The 19,605-nt window shown below is 31.4% G+C and overlaps 1 protein-coding gene across 1 annotated transcript; it reads left to right on the top strand.

The window, feature by feature from the left end:
- Window positions 1–356: 356 nt before the first annotated feature.
- LOC133186012 (protein claret segregational-like) lies at window positions 357–16,308 on the top strand. Its single transcript, XM_061321293.1, has 17 exons — window positions 357–410; window positions 506–710; window positions 1,337–1,453; window positions 1,836–1,971; window positions 2,549–2,667; window positions 3,136–3,168; window positions 3,315–3,356; window positions 3,467–3,538; window positions 3,739–3,890; window positions 6,181–6,273; window positions 7,197–7,277; window positions 8,965–9,147; window positions 13,516–13,677; window positions 13,813–13,960; window positions 14,331–14,467; window positions 15,441–15,587; window positions 15,680–16,308. Exons 1-17 carry the CDS (start codon window positions 369–371, stop codon window positions 15,722–15,724), a joined length of 1,914 nt encoding a protein of 637 aa, XP_061177277.1. The 5' UTR covers window positions 357–368; the 3' UTR covers window positions 15,725–16,308.
- Window positions 16,309–19,605: the final 3,297 nt, after the last annotated feature.

Below are 19,605 nucleotides of genomic sequence, written 5' to 3'. Positions count from 1 at the left end.
TATATATATATATATATATATATATATATATATATATATATATATATATATATATATATATATATGCCAGGGATAGTATCATACTTGACTACTCAAACTTTACTCTCCTTACAGGTATCTTCATCAAAGTGACGTCTGCGATCTGTATTGTTTTCAATAACCCAAAACAGTACCAGAAGAACATTTTAAGAGAATCACTTGTAGAGTTTTGCATCCGGTCGATAGGAAAATGTGAGCATTCCTTGCATATTTAATTCTATGATTTGTTGCTTAAAAGTGCTCATTAACTGGTGTGTGTGCTTGTGTGTGTTTCTAAATTATGCAGTTTACATAGTTTTTTTTTTTTTCAGAAATAAATTTATCCTAAAATGGAGAAAACAACAATCCTATTCATGGCAATTCTCTATCAGGTATGTACATGGAGGTTAATGTGAAAAAAAGTTGTACTAGCTGTATCTCTGATGGTTACAGATTTATGACGTACTTATACATGTATCATAATCAGGTACTAAGATGTGCAGATTCCTGTTTTGATCTACAAACAACAATTACCCGTGTTCCGGATTGTCCACGTACCGAGGCGGAGTGGAACGTAGCAGCAATACGTAAGAAGTGTGACTCCGTCTGTGACACGTCAAGGTATCACTGTCTAATCACCAAGGAAATGAATGCTACCATTGAAGTTTGTGCTGTACCGATGTTCATGCAAGGTATTCAAGAGTTTTAAGAGTGAAGTTAATGTACAGCAAGACATTTTAAAACTTTTCTCAACATAGATGTCCGTACACTATCAAATTTGTTGACTCTTTGTTCGTTAATCTACTTATGAAAGTGGGTTTTTAATGGAAATGAAGCATGATTAACTCGTATGCTAATTCGTTTGGTTCTCTGTCAGATATTGTTACAATTAAAAATTTTAAGAAGTGGTCGAAAATGATTTCATTAAAACATCTGATTTCATTAAAACATTGCAATACAAAAAGTTATTATATATGCTGATTATAAATTCTAAGAAAAGTTTTAACATATTACATTAAATATAATCAAACTTTCAATAAATATTTGAAATGTTTTGACCTATCTTTGTTTTCGAAGTATAATATTATATAAGATTGACATTGCTGATGTTACTAGAACTAAGCAAAACATATTCAAGTACTTAAAAAACTGCAATCTAAGTATATATTCATTATATACATATCTGTATTTATATATAGATTCCATGTACAGATGTATTTCAAGTCCAAATCAGTAGAACTACTGTCTTGTTTCAATGAATTAAATACTGCTTAATATTATAAATGATTTGATTGTGTGTAAAGTTGGTTTTTTGTAGGTTTCTGTGCGTATTTCAACGTGGAGCAGAACAGAATACGAAACCTGTATGCTGCAGATTGTTCTAAATTTACTACTCCTTGTCCTACACGATATGAATCGACTGAAGCATTTAAGTGTATGTATCTCCCTTAAAATCATCTTTACTCCTTTTTGTAAGATCAAATAAAATGTATCGTTTTAGCACGTGGAATTTTAGATTTCAGAAACTCTTATTTCCTAAATATTAACGGTATGCATGCCCAAAGAAAATTTCACTATGTTACTCCTATAAAGGGAAATTTCTGTGACTTGAACATTTTGCAAGTTGATCCTCCTAATGCAGTACTAAGATTTCTGCGTTTTCAACTTTGAAGGTTTTGTTGCGATTTTTACAAAAAAGGAAAAAAAAAGAAAATGGTAGAGTCGCAGAAATATGTTTTTACGAAATATATATCTGAAAATTTCGTGTTCTAAGATTGTGAGTTTATGTTTAAGAATTTCTTTCTTTAAATCTGCAGATCCCGCATGTTATGATCTTATTATGGTATACGCAACTGTGGCTCCTAAGCCTACAAGTTTGTCGACCGATTCCATCTCTCTCAATATTTCAGGGGTCCGTGTTAAATTGAATGGAATGATGTCCTCTGATAGCATGTATGTATACAGAAGGACAAAAAACTTCTCATTCATCAATATCTGTAATATCTTAAAAATAAAGAATGGATTTTACGTACAAATCAATTTTCCACCTTTTGCCGCTTAACATATCATTATTGTTGTTACGTCATCTCGTTCAGATTCACTGACGAAGCCTTTCTTTTTCAAGTAATTTATTGATTTTAGTTATTTAATTTATTTATTTATTTGCATTCTTTCAAGGTGAATGCATATTCCATGATTAAAACGAATACGTTTGGCTTCAGGTGATAACTCACATTGAAAAGAAAAAAAAACCATGACATTATACCGATTTAAAAAATATCGTATTTCATCGAAAACTTTTTATGTGTTCCTTATTTGAGATTTATATATCATAGCCAAGAATATAAATTTTAAATAATTGTAAATAATAGGAAATAATTTTATATGGCTTGTCTTTGTAAAGTATTGCGTACAAGAAGCGGCTATTAGACATTATCAGAAAAATTGTAGCAGGTTAATCTAATTTTATTCTTTATTTATGATGTGCATGTATTTGTTGACACTGGTTTGTTATACATGTATGGTATAGCCCTGTTTTACCAATCATCCTGCCTGTACTTCTCATCATCGTTATTGGAATAGTCATAGTCGTTGTAGTATGGATGAAAAGGAGAGGATCCTTACAGTTTGAAAAGCCCAGTGGAAAAGGTGAGTGGACTTGACATGCTTAATTGTAACATGCGTAATAAATAGTGTTGAGCTGTGCATAAAGCGACAAATCCCTTGAAAATTTTCAATTTCTAATGAAAATTAAAATCAGCTATCAAAGAGAGAATATACCATGTGTTTTCGTTTCAAAAACATATTACCTTCTTATTGGTTCAGATTTTTTTCTCAGAAGACGTCTAACATTTTTTTTCTCACTTCACTAAATGAAAGCGAACTTTACATAGCAGGAGATATTGTTTGATACATCTTAAAAGAAGAAAAATTTTGATAAAATTTTTTATGGCCATTATTTTTAAAATAAGAATTTTATTTATTTTTAATGATGATCAGTAGTGTCGATTTATTTTAGATTAACTGAAAAATTTGACATTAATAAACTTAAAACCATGATATGCAGCTGAAAAGCTTATTAATAAATTGTTTTCATGTCTAAATGTTTAATTTTAGGGTCGGATCTTGAGCAAAGACCTATTTCATTGGGTATGTTGGAATTTTTTTAAAAATATATTACAATTAAAAACACCATTATATTTAGACGTTTTTTTTTAAATAAAGAATAATTTATAAAATTGCACATGGTGTATAATTCTAAATAGTTTGCTGACAATACTTATTTTACTTTTCAGAAAGTCATGAAAATATCATAGGAGAAAGAGAAAAATTGTTAGGTGAATAAAAGGTTTTTTTTATGAAAGAACTCGCTAAAATAAGGCTTGTTTATACTTTCTACGTCCTTTTATCTATGGTAAATTAAATAGCATCTGGAAATCCTTTTTAGAAAATGAAGAAGATATGGAAAACGAAAGAGAGAGAAAACATAATGCTGAAATTGAAAAATTAAAGAGGCAATGTAAGAATAAAGTACTTTGTGCTAATTATTACATTATTTCTACGTACATTAGAAATTGATTCTTCATAATAATTGTCATTCCATTAAAATTGAATTAAATTAATCAAATTAAAATCAAAATTCCTCTAAACAAAACTGAGAGAATCAGTTTTGTGACTACCATAATTAAAACTTATAGATAAGCCACTATATTTGATTAGATGATGCACGATTAGAGGAAATGAACAAAGAAATTAAAAGGTTGCAACAACAGAAAGATATACAGGAGGGAGACAAGATGGCCTTAATGATGCAAGTGATAGAGAAAAATCAAGAATGCAAACAACTAAATAACAAATTACAAGAGGCAAAGGTACTGTATGAATGATGTATTCAAATTACTTGTATATTCTTTTATGAAGACTTTTATAGAAGAAAACGCGAAATAATCAAAACTATAATTTATTTCATAAAAACGTAATGATCATTTTTTTTTCATTTTACGGTGGCATAAATCACATTAATGTCAGACAAAACAACTGTCAGCTATAGGGGAATTTATATAATTTAACATGATTGATAATGTCTGAAGTTCTAAAGTAAGTATTTGAAACTAAAGTAAGTATTTGAAACTTGAACAGTATTGAGACTATTGCCTGTTACACACAAATTCATCAGCCGAGGTCTGGGAAAATTCATAATGTAGAATAGTTAACTAACATTTTAAAGAAAAAATCGGCAATGCCCGGAATGCAGAGTATGCATAGCTACTGTTAATGGATTATCCAAGCATTAGTACTATCTTTTCAAATTAGCAGACAAATTAAGCCAACCAAAGCTTTAGTTTATGCCCTTTTTGGGTATTTTTATGTTAAAATTCCTTTAAGAATTACTTGCTTAAGATAAATATCTGTGCCAAAAGTGAAGATAATTTTATTATTTCTCTATATATTGTTTTGAAAACCACATATAGTTGAATCGCTGGCAAATGGTCAATTTTTGTCCAATTTATTTCAGTACTTAAGACAGAAAATGTGTAGTAATCTTTTTCTAAAAGATCATTACATATTTAGTATTTAAGTAAAAGACAGTTCATCATTTACATCAGCTCTAAAATTCAAGATCAAAGTTGACTATATTATTTATTGTGCGTATATGACTTAAATTTTCATGTTGTACTTAAATTACAACATTACTTAAATATCGATGCTGATAGATAAAAACTATTGTTTTTATCAAATATAACAATTTCTTGGATTATCGAGAAGTTTATGGTAACATTTGTCAAGAAATGTTGTCATTCAAGTGATTTTACAAAATGTTGTTTTCGATGATATATATAGAAAAAATAAAATTATTTTCACTTTCGGCACACATCTGTACCTTGCTAATATGTAGAATATTAACCTGTTTCATTATTTCTTGCCTCGGTACCACATCTGGTAGGGTTGACTTTATAGAATCAGGATAGCCTTATTCTCATGAATACTATTATTTAAGCAAGCATTCGATCGCCCAAAATCATTAAAGTTGTGCCAATGAACATGAGAAAATGTGCACTAATCTTTCATACCTAATAATAAAGGGAACATGTTGGTAGTTTTCTATTTGTCAACTCTTGATAAAAAATGTTTGGAAGAAAGATGTTAACAATTAGCTGCAAACTGATATATTAGGTCCTAGATACAGTATGATTTGAATCAAATATAACGTTAATCACCGTAATGTATTCCACGAAGAGATGATTATCTTTCAAAAAATTGCAGCATTCTAATATCGTTATGAGAAACTAAATTAAAGGCATCACTGGTAGTTTTGATTCTGTGATTTGGATTTCATATAGCTGCCGTGTTAGAGGTAGACAGATATGATAATGTTGGTCAAAAGTAAATGGAATTTTTAATTTAATGCATTTGTTAAAGACAAAAAATTACACATGTTTGTCTAACACGAATATATTTTCAACAAAGAATTCTGTATGAAAAAAAGGTGATATTTAAACAAGGAAAGCATCAACGGTTGTATGATTCATGACAATGTGAACAAATGGTGCAACTTTTTTAATACAGTTTTTTTCATATATCACTTCGGAGAAAAGCTTTGATGAAATATTTTGGCTAAGATTATTTTGTTCAACAGAGATACAATTTTCTTTTCATACAGTCAAGGTAATTTGTGACACCAGTATTCTGAAAGTTTCTTGATACTTTCGTATTTTTAAATACCTAATACTGATATACTTCAGAGTGATTTTTTGCTGGTAAATATGCATGTACTTTTATAATTTGAAAGAATACAATCCTTTTGTATATCAAGTTTTTTAAAATACATGCATTGTTTTTGTTCAAGATAAGAAAAAAAAATAATAATAGTACACCTTAACTGTATTTGGCCGATTACTATCAGACTTGATTCAACAAGCTAAGCATGAGAAATCTCGATTATTGTTGCAGCATAAAAAAGTCCAGGTACTGTTTTGAATTTTTTCCATTTATCTTTTGATTGTTTTTATGCATTTTCATAATCATTTTATCATGCTGACTGTTAATTTCACTACTATGACGTCACGTTGTTTGTGTTTAATGAAATGCAGATAGCATGCGTAGTTTATTAGGTACATGCAAGTTTTTAATTATGAATAGATAAAGATCAATTCATTTTAGGGAAATATTCGAGTACTTTGTCGAATAAAAGATTGCGATGGTCCAAAGTGTTTATCTTCTGACTGCAAGTTTGTTAAACTGAATGGGACTGAGGTAACACTATAAACACAATGTTAACGTTAATTTCATGATAACAAAAACCTGTGTGAAAATGAATTTTATAAATGAAAAAGGACAAGATAACGAACAGTGATTGGTCTCAAAAAATCTATAAACAGTACAAATCTCTGAAGAGGGAATAAAACACGGAGCCCTGGAAATTCCAGAGGTGGGATCAGGTGTCTAGGAGGAGTAAGCATCCTCTAATGACCGATCACACCAAACGTGAGCCATATGTATTGATCAAATTCTAATTAGCAAGTATTAGAAATAAATGTTTACTATAATTTTCTTTTATTATTTAATCGTACTTTTACGTTTTTCTTAAATGTTTTCCCTAATAGATGTACTTTGTATGAATTTGTAAATAAGCATTTTTCCAAATTAATTGAAAAAGTTCTTATCGCAAAAAAATGTCGATTTTGTTTATTTACCTGCATTTCTATTTGCTATTGTTGAACACTGATGATATGCAAAAAATCAGAATACTTAGATTTTTCTAGTTTAAGATAAAACAAAATATCTTTATTGTTCTTGTCTGCCTCATTTATTGACTGAACCATTCACATGTCAAATGACGCTACGAGGCTTGCTTCTTTTGATAAACCTCTCATTTCAATTGGCTTGTTCTAAATTTTAAGTATGTCTATTCATATTTGTGATATCGTGCAAAAAGGGTTTATTTTTATTCCACTTAACATGTTATAGTGCTTTGTAAAAAAGAACAAAAATGCTTAATAAGTGGTTATGATTGATTAAACTTTTAAACATTGCAGTAAAGTTCATTATAATCTGGAAACAACATGACTTACTATATATAGTGGAGAGCCTAGATACCCTGTAGCCTTTGAAAAAAAGCATTTTATTTAACGTTTTTATTGTTTTCTTTGTGTCCTAAATTCAGAATTCATTTTCAGAAGAAATACACTTTTGAAAGAGTGTTTGGAGAAAAAAGCACACAGGTGGAGGTTTACAGAGAAATACAAGAGTTAGTCAGGGTATGTTGTAGATTTGCTAGGATCTCTAGAGAGTGTTCACTTGAAAGCCATACATGGAGTATCTGAGCTAAAAATAATAATACGAAATTGAATGTAAATGTATCCTTCATATATGCTTTATATGTTCAAATTAAAATGTTTACTGATTTTGAACTCGGATAACCTCATGCTTAGTTACATTGATTTAAACTTCGCTGTAATTGTGTCCGCCACGAGCATGACTTAGGAGAAATACGGCACAAAAGCTAGAAGGGAAGAAGATGTATAAATATACATGATATTGTTAATATAACATAATTTTCTCTTTACTCCTATCCGTATCCACCTGTCTCTTTCCCTCTTTTCTCTCTGAATCTGTTAAATCGCTTAAGGCCCTTTCACAATTGGTGCACGAGCAGAAGCGACAAAATATTAGTGCGACAGAAAAAAATTGATTTGGATCGTAAACTGTCGCCGCATATGAAAAAGTATTCGTACGATATTCGCACGATCTAAAGCGACCGTTGTGCATTAAATCTTGCGATATATCTTGCGTCTATACGCGACTGTTGTATAATGAAAGCGAGTGTTGTAAGACACTGCGATCGGATCGCGCTAGTGATCAGGTAATTGGACGACTGAACGTGCGCCAATGCGATTGAACGTGCGGCGCTCGTGCGCTTATGCGTTCCATGGTACGAATGCTCGTGCGAGTCAGAGGGGGTATATAAACCGGCCGTTTCCGAAGTTTTTAGTTGATATACATAGTTGAATGCGAGAGAAGATGCTTATACAGTTTATAAATACTAGTGGCAAAGGAAGGCAAATTGAGGCTGATAAATTATGCAATGATAGTAAAACGTTGCAAGATTACATGAGACATGTTGAACAACAGTCTCATATACGCAAAACACGCGCACAGAGAGCTGCGAATCATCTTACGACCTTTAAAAATCGTGCATCACTTTTACGAGTACACAAAACGTTGTTAGACGTTCGTACTAATGTTCGTGCGCTGCATTGCAATAATTTGGATCGCATTTGGTCGCGTCTGAATAGTGTGCATGTCCACTATTTTGAGGAGACTTGATGCGACCACTAAAACGCATGCAACGAATGCGAGACATCGTGCAACGTATGCGAGAGCTCGTGCGAAGCTAAAACATTCCGATCGCAAAGTGTTGTAAAGTGCTCGTGCGCCAATTGTGAAAGGGCCTTTATGTCCTCTGGTCTACCATTCGTTCTTATTGATCGCCTTAACGTTGATAGACTAAATATATTGACAAGCGATCAAATTAAGCCGAAGTTATTCAGATCTCTGTTATTTTTGTGTAGTCGGTAAATAAATCGGTTATTGATACCTTTGAAACGCGATTAATTTAAATTGTGTATTTTACAGAAAAGTTCTATCTTCACATAAAGTAATGAAACAAATAGAAAGATCTTTCCAATTTTGGTAATTTGAACTTATCAGACATACACCATATATAGCTTTAAATCATAACGAGATATTTGCTTCACATTAAATTGTCTTTGTATATTATAAGTATACTTGTGTGTGTGTAAATGTAATTAATGCATTTTGATGGCAGAACAGGTTGAGAAAAAAGCATATGGAATACCTCAATGTTACTTCTAGCGATTGTAAGAGATTTCATAAAAACCAATTTAGGTTTTATTCATTGCGTCTGTCTTTGATATCTTACAGAGTTTTCTTGATGGATACAATTTGAGTATATTCGCATATGGACAAACAGGGTCTGGTAAAACATACACAATGGAGGGACCAAACTGGAATAAAACAGCAAATAATGAAAATCAAGGCATAATCCCCAGAGCAATGCAGCAAGTATTTAAGGCAATTGAGGACTTGAAAGTTTGTGGATGGAAGGTAGGGATTTGATTTAAAATCCTGGATGATGGAATAAGTATATAATTTTCTTTGCCTTTTAATAGATAAAATCTAATAAAGATGAGAAGGCAAAACTTTAGCTCAATTATATATGGAGAAATGGTCCTTAGTTTATTCATGAGATTGCTTCCACATGATTTATTTTTATTGAATATTCATAAGATCCTGCATTTACTCGAAATTCCATTTCTTTAATTTTTCATATTAAAACTCGCAAGTCCCCTTCGATTTTGCTTTTTTTCTTCAAGTCACCGTCATGTAATTTATGAGTAGAAGTTTGTTTGATTAACAATTAACTCGTTATACCGTTTTTTAAATAGTAAGTAGGTCCACTGGTGCAAGAAATTGTCGTTTTCAAGATAAAAAAAGCTATCGTAACTCTTCATGAAATGATAAATTATTCTATTTTTAGGTCACATGAGTCACTCAGGTGACCTATTGCTATTTGTTTTTGTCCGTCGTCGTCCGTCGGTGGTAAACTTTTGAAAATTTTTCAGCTTCTTCTCTTAAACAGCTGAAACAATTTCAAAGTATAAATTTTGCAATTTTGGCATAAAGCAACAGTTGGTAAAGGGGTACAAAATTGTGAATTTCAATACCTTGCCTCCCCCCCCCCCGTGGCCTGAGGGGTTGCGCTTAAACCATCAAAATTAGTGTTATCTTTAAAAATCTTCTATACTTCTGTTCATCAAGCAGTCAAACTGTTTGCATGATTGTAATAAGCATTGATACCTCGACCAAAGTTTTAAAATTCTTAGGCCCATGGTCATGGGTTCTGAAGTTAGACTGGGACTCATTAATACATTAATGATTTAAAAATATTCTTCCTATCCCCTGTATATTTAGAAAATTAGTTACATGTAGATGCATGCTTATGATGAGTAAGGGTGCCTCTTCTAAAATTGAGAAATTTGTGTCCCCAGGGTAGGGGTTTTGGTGTTAGGGCGGGGCATAAATAATCATATAGTGAAAATGCATAAATTCTTTAAAAAATCTTCTTTTCTCTGGGATCCCACTGTATGTTTAGCAAAAAAAAAACCTAGGTGCCTAGTTATGAAGAGCATGGGTGCCTCTTCAAAAATTGTAAAATTTGTGGCCCAGGTTTAGGGGTTCTGGAATTAGGGCTGGGCTCAAATGATCATATAATGAGAATGCATTAATTCTTTAAAAATCTTCTTCTCTCCCCCAGTTTATCAAGAAAGCAACTAGACAGCCTGGTTATAATGAGAAAGAGTGCCTCTTCCAAAATTGTGAAATTTGTGGCCCCAGGTTTCGTGGTTCTGGTGTTTGGGCGGGGCTGTAATGATCATAGTGAAACTATAAATTCTATGAAAATCTTCTTCCCTGTTCCTGGTGATTAAGCAAACAATCAAACTAAGTGCATAGTTAGGATTAGCAAATGTGCCTCTTCCAAATTTGAGAGAACAAAAAGACCAATGTGAGAGGGATTGCAATTGATATTCTTATAGTGCTGAAGCACTTTTGTTTTGTTTAGTCAGAATGGTGATAGTAACAAATAGGGGCAGGTACAGATAAGTACAAATAAATCCGCTGTAACATTTGTTACTGAGTGATAGACTAATTATTTTGTTGATCCTTGATCATCTGATTTCTCTTGCTATTTGGCAAATATCATCGATCATCTATCAGTTTATTTTTGTTTTTATACCTATGCGGATCCTTTACAAGTTGTATTATACTCAGGCCTCTTTTTATGAAAATAGTCTTTCTCATTCACCTATCAATCGGCGGTAGAACTCTGTCAACTTGCAACACACATTTTCATTTCATCATAAAAAATAATAAAGAACCAATTCTCTTTCCTTCAATACAAAATATACCCTTTCTTTGAAATTTAAATCACAAAGCCAACTTTCACTTTGGTGTCAACAATCCTGTCATTCCCGTTAGGAGAAATGAAGAAAAATCAACCCTTCAACGGAAGAACTTTATCCAAAATTGTTAGTGTATAATTTTTTTTTTATTTTATTATTATTATTATTTTTTTTTTTTGTATTTTCTTATTTTTTTTTAAATATCTCTTTAAAAACCTTTATAGAATCTGCTGCCATTATAGCTCTGATATGACCGATATGCAAATGTACTGAATGAAATTTCTCCATATGAAGTAAACACATTAAAGAAAATATATACATAAGTCATACAAAAATGTGAAATTCCTTATTCTGAATCAACGCAGGTATGTTAAGGCAGTACCCAGGTCATATTTCGGCGAATTTAGACTTTTTTCGTAAAATTTAACATTGATAAATCGGAAAAGTCATAGATAAAACATTTACTATTATTATCCATCGTCACGTGACGTCTATAAATAGAAAAATTGCCTTAATGAAAAAGTGAAAAGTTCAACACTACCCCGGAGATAATTCATTTCTTTGAGTGAAAATATTTATGTAAAAACATCACTGGGTCATGAAAAGTGCTGCTAGAATCCTACTCTCCCGACACAGAAAAAAATATTCCAAAGTTCCGCATGAAACCTTACCAAAATTTTTACATTTTATACATACGATCAAGGAATTGTTATCAACTCATGTTAACCACACGATTCTAGCAGCACTTTCCAAGTACTATTGAATATAAGCTTTTGATACAAACAAAAATTATGTTTCAAAATATGCGGCGTAGTGTTGAACTTTTGCATCTTTGTTGTTATAGAACGACAGAGGAAAGGCTGATCGGGAGTTCAAAGCACTGCCTGTGTTCATTATAAGAAAACATGATAAGAATATATCAGCGTACCTGATTCTTAATCTTTAATTCCTTATGAATCACACATAACATTCACGTTATATGCTTTAAAACTCCCATCTCATATATTTGTTTACATGAATTCTCGTCACCTTTAATTTCACTCGGCAAATATTTGATCAATAGTTATGACGTCATTGGTTTGGTATTTAATCCCCGTGCTAAATAATTAGCTATTTATACCACCCAAAAAAGACAAGATTTAGTTTATATTATGTTTTGAATGATTCCATTTATTTCTTGGACCTGAAATTAAACTTTAAATATAGATAGGGTGAATTCACCATGCATCGGACACCCTCGCACTTCAACAAGTTCTAGCGATATCGCTACGGACCGAATATTATCAAAATGGAACTTAACATGTAGTATGTGGTTAAAATATAAATTTTTGACACAGTCGTGTCCTATTTATTGAGCAAATATCATTAAAAACCGATTTTTTCGAAATAAGTCAGAATTCACCATGGATTGGACAATATTCACCATGCATCGGACATACGATATTTAAACCAGAAAAATATTATACCTTGATCTCAGTGCTTTAAATTTAGTGATATCGAAACATTTTTATCTTTTATTTAAAAATTAACCTTCTAATTAAATTTGAATGACTATTTAGATCCACAAATGTGAAGAGCTTTTAATTGCATCACATCGCCTTAGAAAAGCTTTACAATGGTAGTAATATGGCAACTCGCGCCTTTGTCTCGTGGGTTGTCCTCATCTTGTTTAAAGAAATAAACTGAGTCCACTTCTAGTCGTCATATATCGATAATTTGTATTTTCACTAAAAATTTATAGTTTCTATTTTCTATTTCCGTAAAAAACAGCTGTCATTTAGGTTTTACATGAAAATGGAAGTGATCGCCCATGCATCGGAAAGTGTCCTATGCATGGTTAATTTGTGTCCGATGTACGGTGAAATAAACATACTAGTTAAAAACAACTCTAAAAAATATTATACAAACATTGAAGTAAATTTTTTGAAAAATTTCTGTAAAATTATCAATCATTGACAAATTTTACCTAGGTCCGACCCACTCTGTTGACGTCTCTTTAAAAGAACGACAACTCTAAAAATTAAAAAATCGTAAAATTCTGGTTACTCCCCTTTGATGATGCAAAATATGACGTTATTTCAAGGCCATTCTTGTTGTATTTTTATCACAACATGAAAATAAAAATCGGCATCACTAAAAAGTTTAATTCTTTACCTTTAAGACAGAAACAAGTAAAAACACGGGTAGACTCAGGTTCAATGAAAGTTTATTTCTTAAAGTTGTCCGAAGCAAGGTATGTGTCCGATGCATGGTTAACTCACCCTATTAAGAAATCATTATTTCTAAAGTTCACGTCATACAGCTTACTATGACGTCATATTGTAAAGGCAAGTAGGATATCTCTGGGTGTAGCCTTAACATATGTTAAGCGAATGTATAATAAAAGTTACTAGCCATTGTTGTTGAATAATTAATAACTATATACTGCATTAGGATAAATTAGTTTCAGATCTTATGCAAACTGTAGCAAAACGTCTTTGATTTTACTATATTTGATCATACATATTTTCAGTATCATTTAAAAGCATCGTACATGGAACTCTACAATGAAAAAATTCGTGACTTATCAAAAGGTTCAACTGATAATGAAGATCATGTTATCAGGTATCCAAAAGATAATGACAAAGCGATGGTTACAAATCTCACTGAAGAAGACGTTTGTAATGAGCAAGAGGTATGTAATAAACATTATCAATCTAATAATGTTATAAGATGGTTTAGTTCTCTATCCTTGAAATGCTTTTAAGAATCATTTGTTTGAAAAATTAGATGATTGTGATGAAAGTCTAATACTTATACTCTATCGTAGGTATTGAATTTTTACGAAAAATGTTCAAAGAATAGAACTTCTGCAAAAACGGAGAAAAATGAGAGGTCTTCAAGAAGCCATGCAATATTTAGATTGGAAATGACAGGAAAAGTTGAGAATGTAGAAGGCATTAAAGATACATGTTCAGGTGCATGTAATGAATACAATATGTCTTTTAATTAGAGCATCCCAACATATAATCGCATATCACTAGAAATGTGTTTTATTCTAAACGTAATGACATGTTTACTTTCTTTACAAATATCTGTATTATTTCCATTAATTTTGAACCTTTTAGACATTCAAAATTTTAAGTAATAGTTTATATGCAAAATCTTTTTGTTTCAGGATTCTTTTTATTTTTAGCAAAATTATAAATTAAGCACTGGGATACCAGTATTGCTAACGATGTTTCTTGATGACATTTTCTATTATTATTAAAATGGTAAAATTTCGTGACAAAACTCTCTAATGAGCATCATAGTCATCAGGCATTTTCTTCTTTATTATGTCATCAGGTACACTCACACTAGTGGATTTAGCTGGCAGTGAGAAGCTGGCAACCTCTATGTCAAGTACTGCGGGTCAAGAAACAAAAAACATCAATCTAAGTCTTTTGGAACTTACTAAAGTTTTGCGTAGTCTTCGATCAAAGGTATGATAGTATTACTAAGGTTAATGAGACATTGCTTAAATAATTTCAAGAGACAAAAAGAAATTTTCTGTTATAAAACAAGAGTATGTTTTCATATTCATCCTTAAGACAGCATTTATTTTATTCAATTACATTTTGCACATTGCATAAATATGTTGAACCTGAGTCAAAGGAGTGAAATTTTGTTGTTTCTTCTAGTCTGCCCTAAAAGTTTGAACATTTTATTGTTCTTCTCTGAAATGAGTTAAAATTAGTCATTTTGGGTGTGTAGTATTTATGGATGATGAATGCAGAGGAACAAAGACTGAGTTCCATTTGAGAAACCAAACCCTTCTCCAACATCCATAAGGGGGTAGGCCGGATCTCTCACAATATCATACAATTTCTACTCTTGAAAATGTAGCAGACAAACTGTTTGTTTGACAATAGTGAAGACTAATCCCTCCACCAAAATGATCACATTTAACCCCCTAGGGTTCAGACACCGGAACGTCCGTCATTTATTTCTTGAAAGTCGTCTATCATCATGAACATCTCGCAGGCAAACTGCATATTTTAGTGAATGGATAACTCTCTTGCAAAATGTTAAAGAATCCATGTTTGTGTTCATTGTATAGTCCTTAAGTGAGGTATTTGGATTTTAGATGCAAAACGTTAGATATTTTTAGAGAAATGGTGTACATGTAATGTACAAAATGGGGTTAAAGCGAACATATTTATGATATTTGTGACAAACCTCATGTATTACAATTATGAACAAAAATCCTCTATCAAATTGTAAAAATTCATGTCACATTGGTCCAGTTTTTTAATACCAGATGGGACTGAATTGGTCATGGTCTGAGAAATACATCATACTTAACCCCTGTGCGCATTGTGTTTTTTCCCATTTTACTACATATAGTTCATTTTGTTTTATTTTTCTTTCTTCGTATAATTGCTATAGTTTGGGATTAATAATTAATGTTTGTAGGACCCTACTACATACAGAAATTCAAAACTTACACATTTGCTGAAAAATTCTTTGGGAGGCAACAGTAAAACTCTGATGATTGTAAATGTTTCCCCTGCTACTGAATGTCAAAATGAAACAGTGAGGTCACTGGAATTTGGGAGAGACGTATGTTTCAGTTTTTCATTGAAATAAATCAATTTTTTACTTGAAATGCCAGGAAATTAAATGATATTTAATACAAATTCTTTATTTTGAAGGTCAGTAAAGTTATACTCGAGAATATTCCAAGGAAGAATAAGTAATTTTAGAAGACTTGCTTTTGAGTAAAGTAAATAACTTGTATGATTTCCAATTTGTTCTGCATCTTAGTTTATGTTAACGATCTAAATGAACGTAAGATACCCGTATTTTAGAAAAACAAGACTATGCACGAAACAAGTATATGATATGACATGTTGTGTATTAAGAATTAAACTATTCTTGTTAAACTGCATAAATGAATGCATGATATGAAGTATGCGAAATAATAATTTATTTATTATATCCAGAGTAAATAATATGAATACTTATTATAAATCTTAAAAATATGTATTTTATTGCATATTTGTATTGTCCTGCAAGAGTACGATTTGTCTTCATTTTTGTACAATGAAATACGCATGCCTGAGACTCTTGATGTATATGTACTATCTTTTTATTACCTTAAGATAAATTAGCTTCCTTCATCTTCAAGAAGATCCTCGAATGGGACGTTAAACAACAACAATTAATCAATCTTCAAGAAAACTGTTTTCATTGTTTGTATCTTTGACTGGGGTAATATATCATGGCTTAAAATCAACAAAACCTCTAGATGCATTTTTCCATCCATGGTACATATTAAATATTTTACAAGTTTTATATAAGAAATATACATGTAGAATCATGTATTTCTTTTTTATATATATTTAATTTGCTATTATTGAATCCATGTTTTTTTTAAAACTGTGATTTGCTTTTTTGCAATCAGAAAATATAGTGGTTGTCATGTCAATAAAATTTATTAAGATACATGGCTTTTAATGAAATGTCCCTCTGTCACCCGGCCAAGAATCAACTAAACTATATATACGAAGGTTGTTGGAAAAGTTCGCGGACAAGCTCTAATGTGAGCGTGCTTTTTGCATGAAATTAGTAAAACTCTGCAGATAAAAACTGCAAAGATTTGGTGTTTTCCGATGATCTTTAAAACCTAAACACCTAAATTATTTAGATAATACATGCTTCAAGGATCACTGCACCGAGCTATTAAAAATTATGTGTGCAGACAGGAAAATGCCCGAAAGAGACTAAAATGTTTTTAGATGCTGCTGGGGATTGCCTGCACTTATCTAGTACCAAAGTGTTTTAGGGGTAGCAATTTAGGTAAAAATGGAAGGATTGATTTTTTTTTTTTTTTTTTTTGATTAGCAACTCCTGCGATACCCCAATATCCTTCTCATTGTTTGTAATATCTCACTAATATCCGATACGCCACAAAAGATGTTTTAGAATATATATATATATATATATATATATATATATATATATATATATATATATATATATATATATATATATATATATATATATATATATATATATATATAACATGTCCTGATACAGTTATTCAATTTTTAAGTAATAAAAAGACATGAAAAGTCTATAGAAATGAAAGATATTCAGAACTGTGAAAAAGCTTAACAGGTCTTGAATCAGGTTGTCACGTCACCTAAAGTCATTAAACGTCAAGTGATTGCTCCGTGAATCCTATGACTGCATAGTAAAAATCATTATATATTTTCAAACGTTTAGTAAATGGACCTGATTTTTACCTACTAATAAACAAAAGATAAGAATTTAATTAGACACACGACATTCTTCAAAGTGCACAATATATTTTCCGTAAATCAATGTATCAGAGAAAGTTTCTAACAACCCTTGTATATGACAAAGCGGTGACGTCAATTTTCGATTGTCAACTTTCTTTCTTTTTACATATATATTTATATCATTTGTATCCGTCTGTTCCTGAAAATATAAGTTGTCAACAAAGAAGTTGTCGGCTTAAGCATTAGTTATATTCTGAATCACAAAAAGTCCAGTCTTGTATTCAACCATATTCTTAAAGTTGAAGTCCACATCTTGTATTTCTACACACAAATACTACGAGATTGATAAGAAGATGGTTTAGTATCTTATTGACAATGTGTAAATTTTGGAGACCAGGTCTTCAAACAATCTGTTTGAACTTTCATTCGTATATACACGCCTATAAGTCGGTCCGCCTATAAGTCGGTTGTATTTTTTAAGCTTATATTAGAGGGATTGACCAAATAAAATACCAATCTTTTTATAACTCGCGTATAAGTCGGATAAAGACTTTTGGACCAAAGTTTAACTCCCAAAAAACCGACTTAAGAGCGAGTATATACGGTACGTTTTTGCGTCGCCTGTAGAGCGACACTTGGGGATCGCGACACTTAGGAACCACTTTGATCGGCGTCTATCTGTCTGTCCCTCTGTCACATCTTGTATCTCAAGAACTTTAAGAAATATGGATTTTATATTTGTCACATATATTGCATGGCAGTATGGCTTTAGTATAAATTGCCACTGTTACCGACCTCGTGGTCCTTGACCTTTGACCTACTTTACAAAATACAGCATATTTTTAACAATTAAGAGGTAAGTCTTTGAAGGTATCCCACTTTGAAGGTATCCAATGGTAATGATACAACAGTTGTTGATTATTGTATAGCATCACCTACTATTTTTAAAAACATTATAGAATTCGAAGTACTACCTTTTCATCCTATGATCAGTGATGTTCACAGTGCATTGCATTTTCTTTTTTCTTGTAAAGAGAAACAAACTGATTCTCTAATCAAAGGGAATGATTATGTATGCATTAAATCTAAGTGGCTAAAAGAGAATACTGATTTTGTGCACAGTCTAAATGATGAAGAGATTGATGTTTTAAACCATAGAACTGAAACCTTGGATTTTAATACAATTAACCAAGAGATAGTTGATGATATATTTAATGATTGTAATGCAATAATTAAAGTTGCTGCTTCATCAAGTGATATGGTCAAACCCTACAAGCTTGATTATCACAAATATAAGAAATCTAAACCTAATAAACCTTGGTTTAGTGCAGAATGTAATGTAAAGCGTAAAAATTACCACAAATTCAAAAAATATCACTGGCGTATGAAAATTTGTTTTCGTCAGAAGCATTATGTCAGGAGGTACAAATGAAATATGGAGATTACGAATTTAAACAATACAAATCGGGAGCAGACCAAACGCGGACCTCAAAAATACATCAGAGGTGGGATCAGGTACCATAGAGTATTGTGCATCCCCTGCCAACCGGTCACAACCGCAGTGTGCTCCTTGTACTGATCGGGGGAAAACGGAAAAATCCCTAGACAATTCAGTGTACAAAAAACAAATAGAAGTCAGAAAACGTATCAGATAAGCTCAAATATAGCTTTGAGTATGTCTGATTCAGGTAACTTAAAATTTTATGTCGCAGTGCAAGACATTGTGTTTCACAAATTAGGTTTAAAGAAATATACATCTTAACATTTAAATGAAATATGTGGAGATTGAGGTTCGGAATTCACAAATACATACTTATTTAAAGATGACAAGCAGTATTCAAAGAAATTGTAATTTGTTAATCTAAAGTTACCGAGAGAAAAATAGAAGAATGCATTGCAATCCCTCAGGATTTTTAAAACTTGAGGATGGGAGTGAAAAAATTATAATAAAAAGACTGAAAGATTCACGCTGGTATGTTTAGGCTAGATCCAGATATTCTAATTGCCGTAACGTGAACTTTAGAGATAATAATTTTTAAAATATCTGTATTTAAAGTTTTATTTCAGGTTACAGAAACGAATGGAAACATGTAAAATATAATATAAACTAAGTTTTGTCATTTTTGGATGGAATAAATAGCGAATTAATTGTCACTGAGGTTAAATACCAAACGCATGACGTCATAACAGCTGATCAAATATTTGCCGAGTGAAAATGAAACTAACGCGAATTCATGTAAACAAATATATGAAATAGGAGTTTTAAAGTATATACCATAAATGTCATGTGTGATTCATAAGGAATTAAAGATAAAGAATCAGGTACGCTGATT

The sequence above is a fragment of the Saccostrea echinata genome, unplaced genomic scaffold (assembly GCF_033153115.1).
Source record: "Saccostrea echinata isolate AGI-Se365-2 ecotype Australia unplaced genomic scaffold, CSIRO_AGI_Sech_v1 ptg000012l, whole genome shotgun sequence".
In the NCBI taxonomy this organism is placed as follows: domain Eukaryota; kingdom Metazoa; phylum Mollusca; class Bivalvia; order Ostreida; family Ostreidae; genus Saccostrea; species Saccostrea echinata.
Note: the sequence above shows the minus strand (reverse complement) of the source record. Positions and strands in the feature narration are given on the sequence as shown.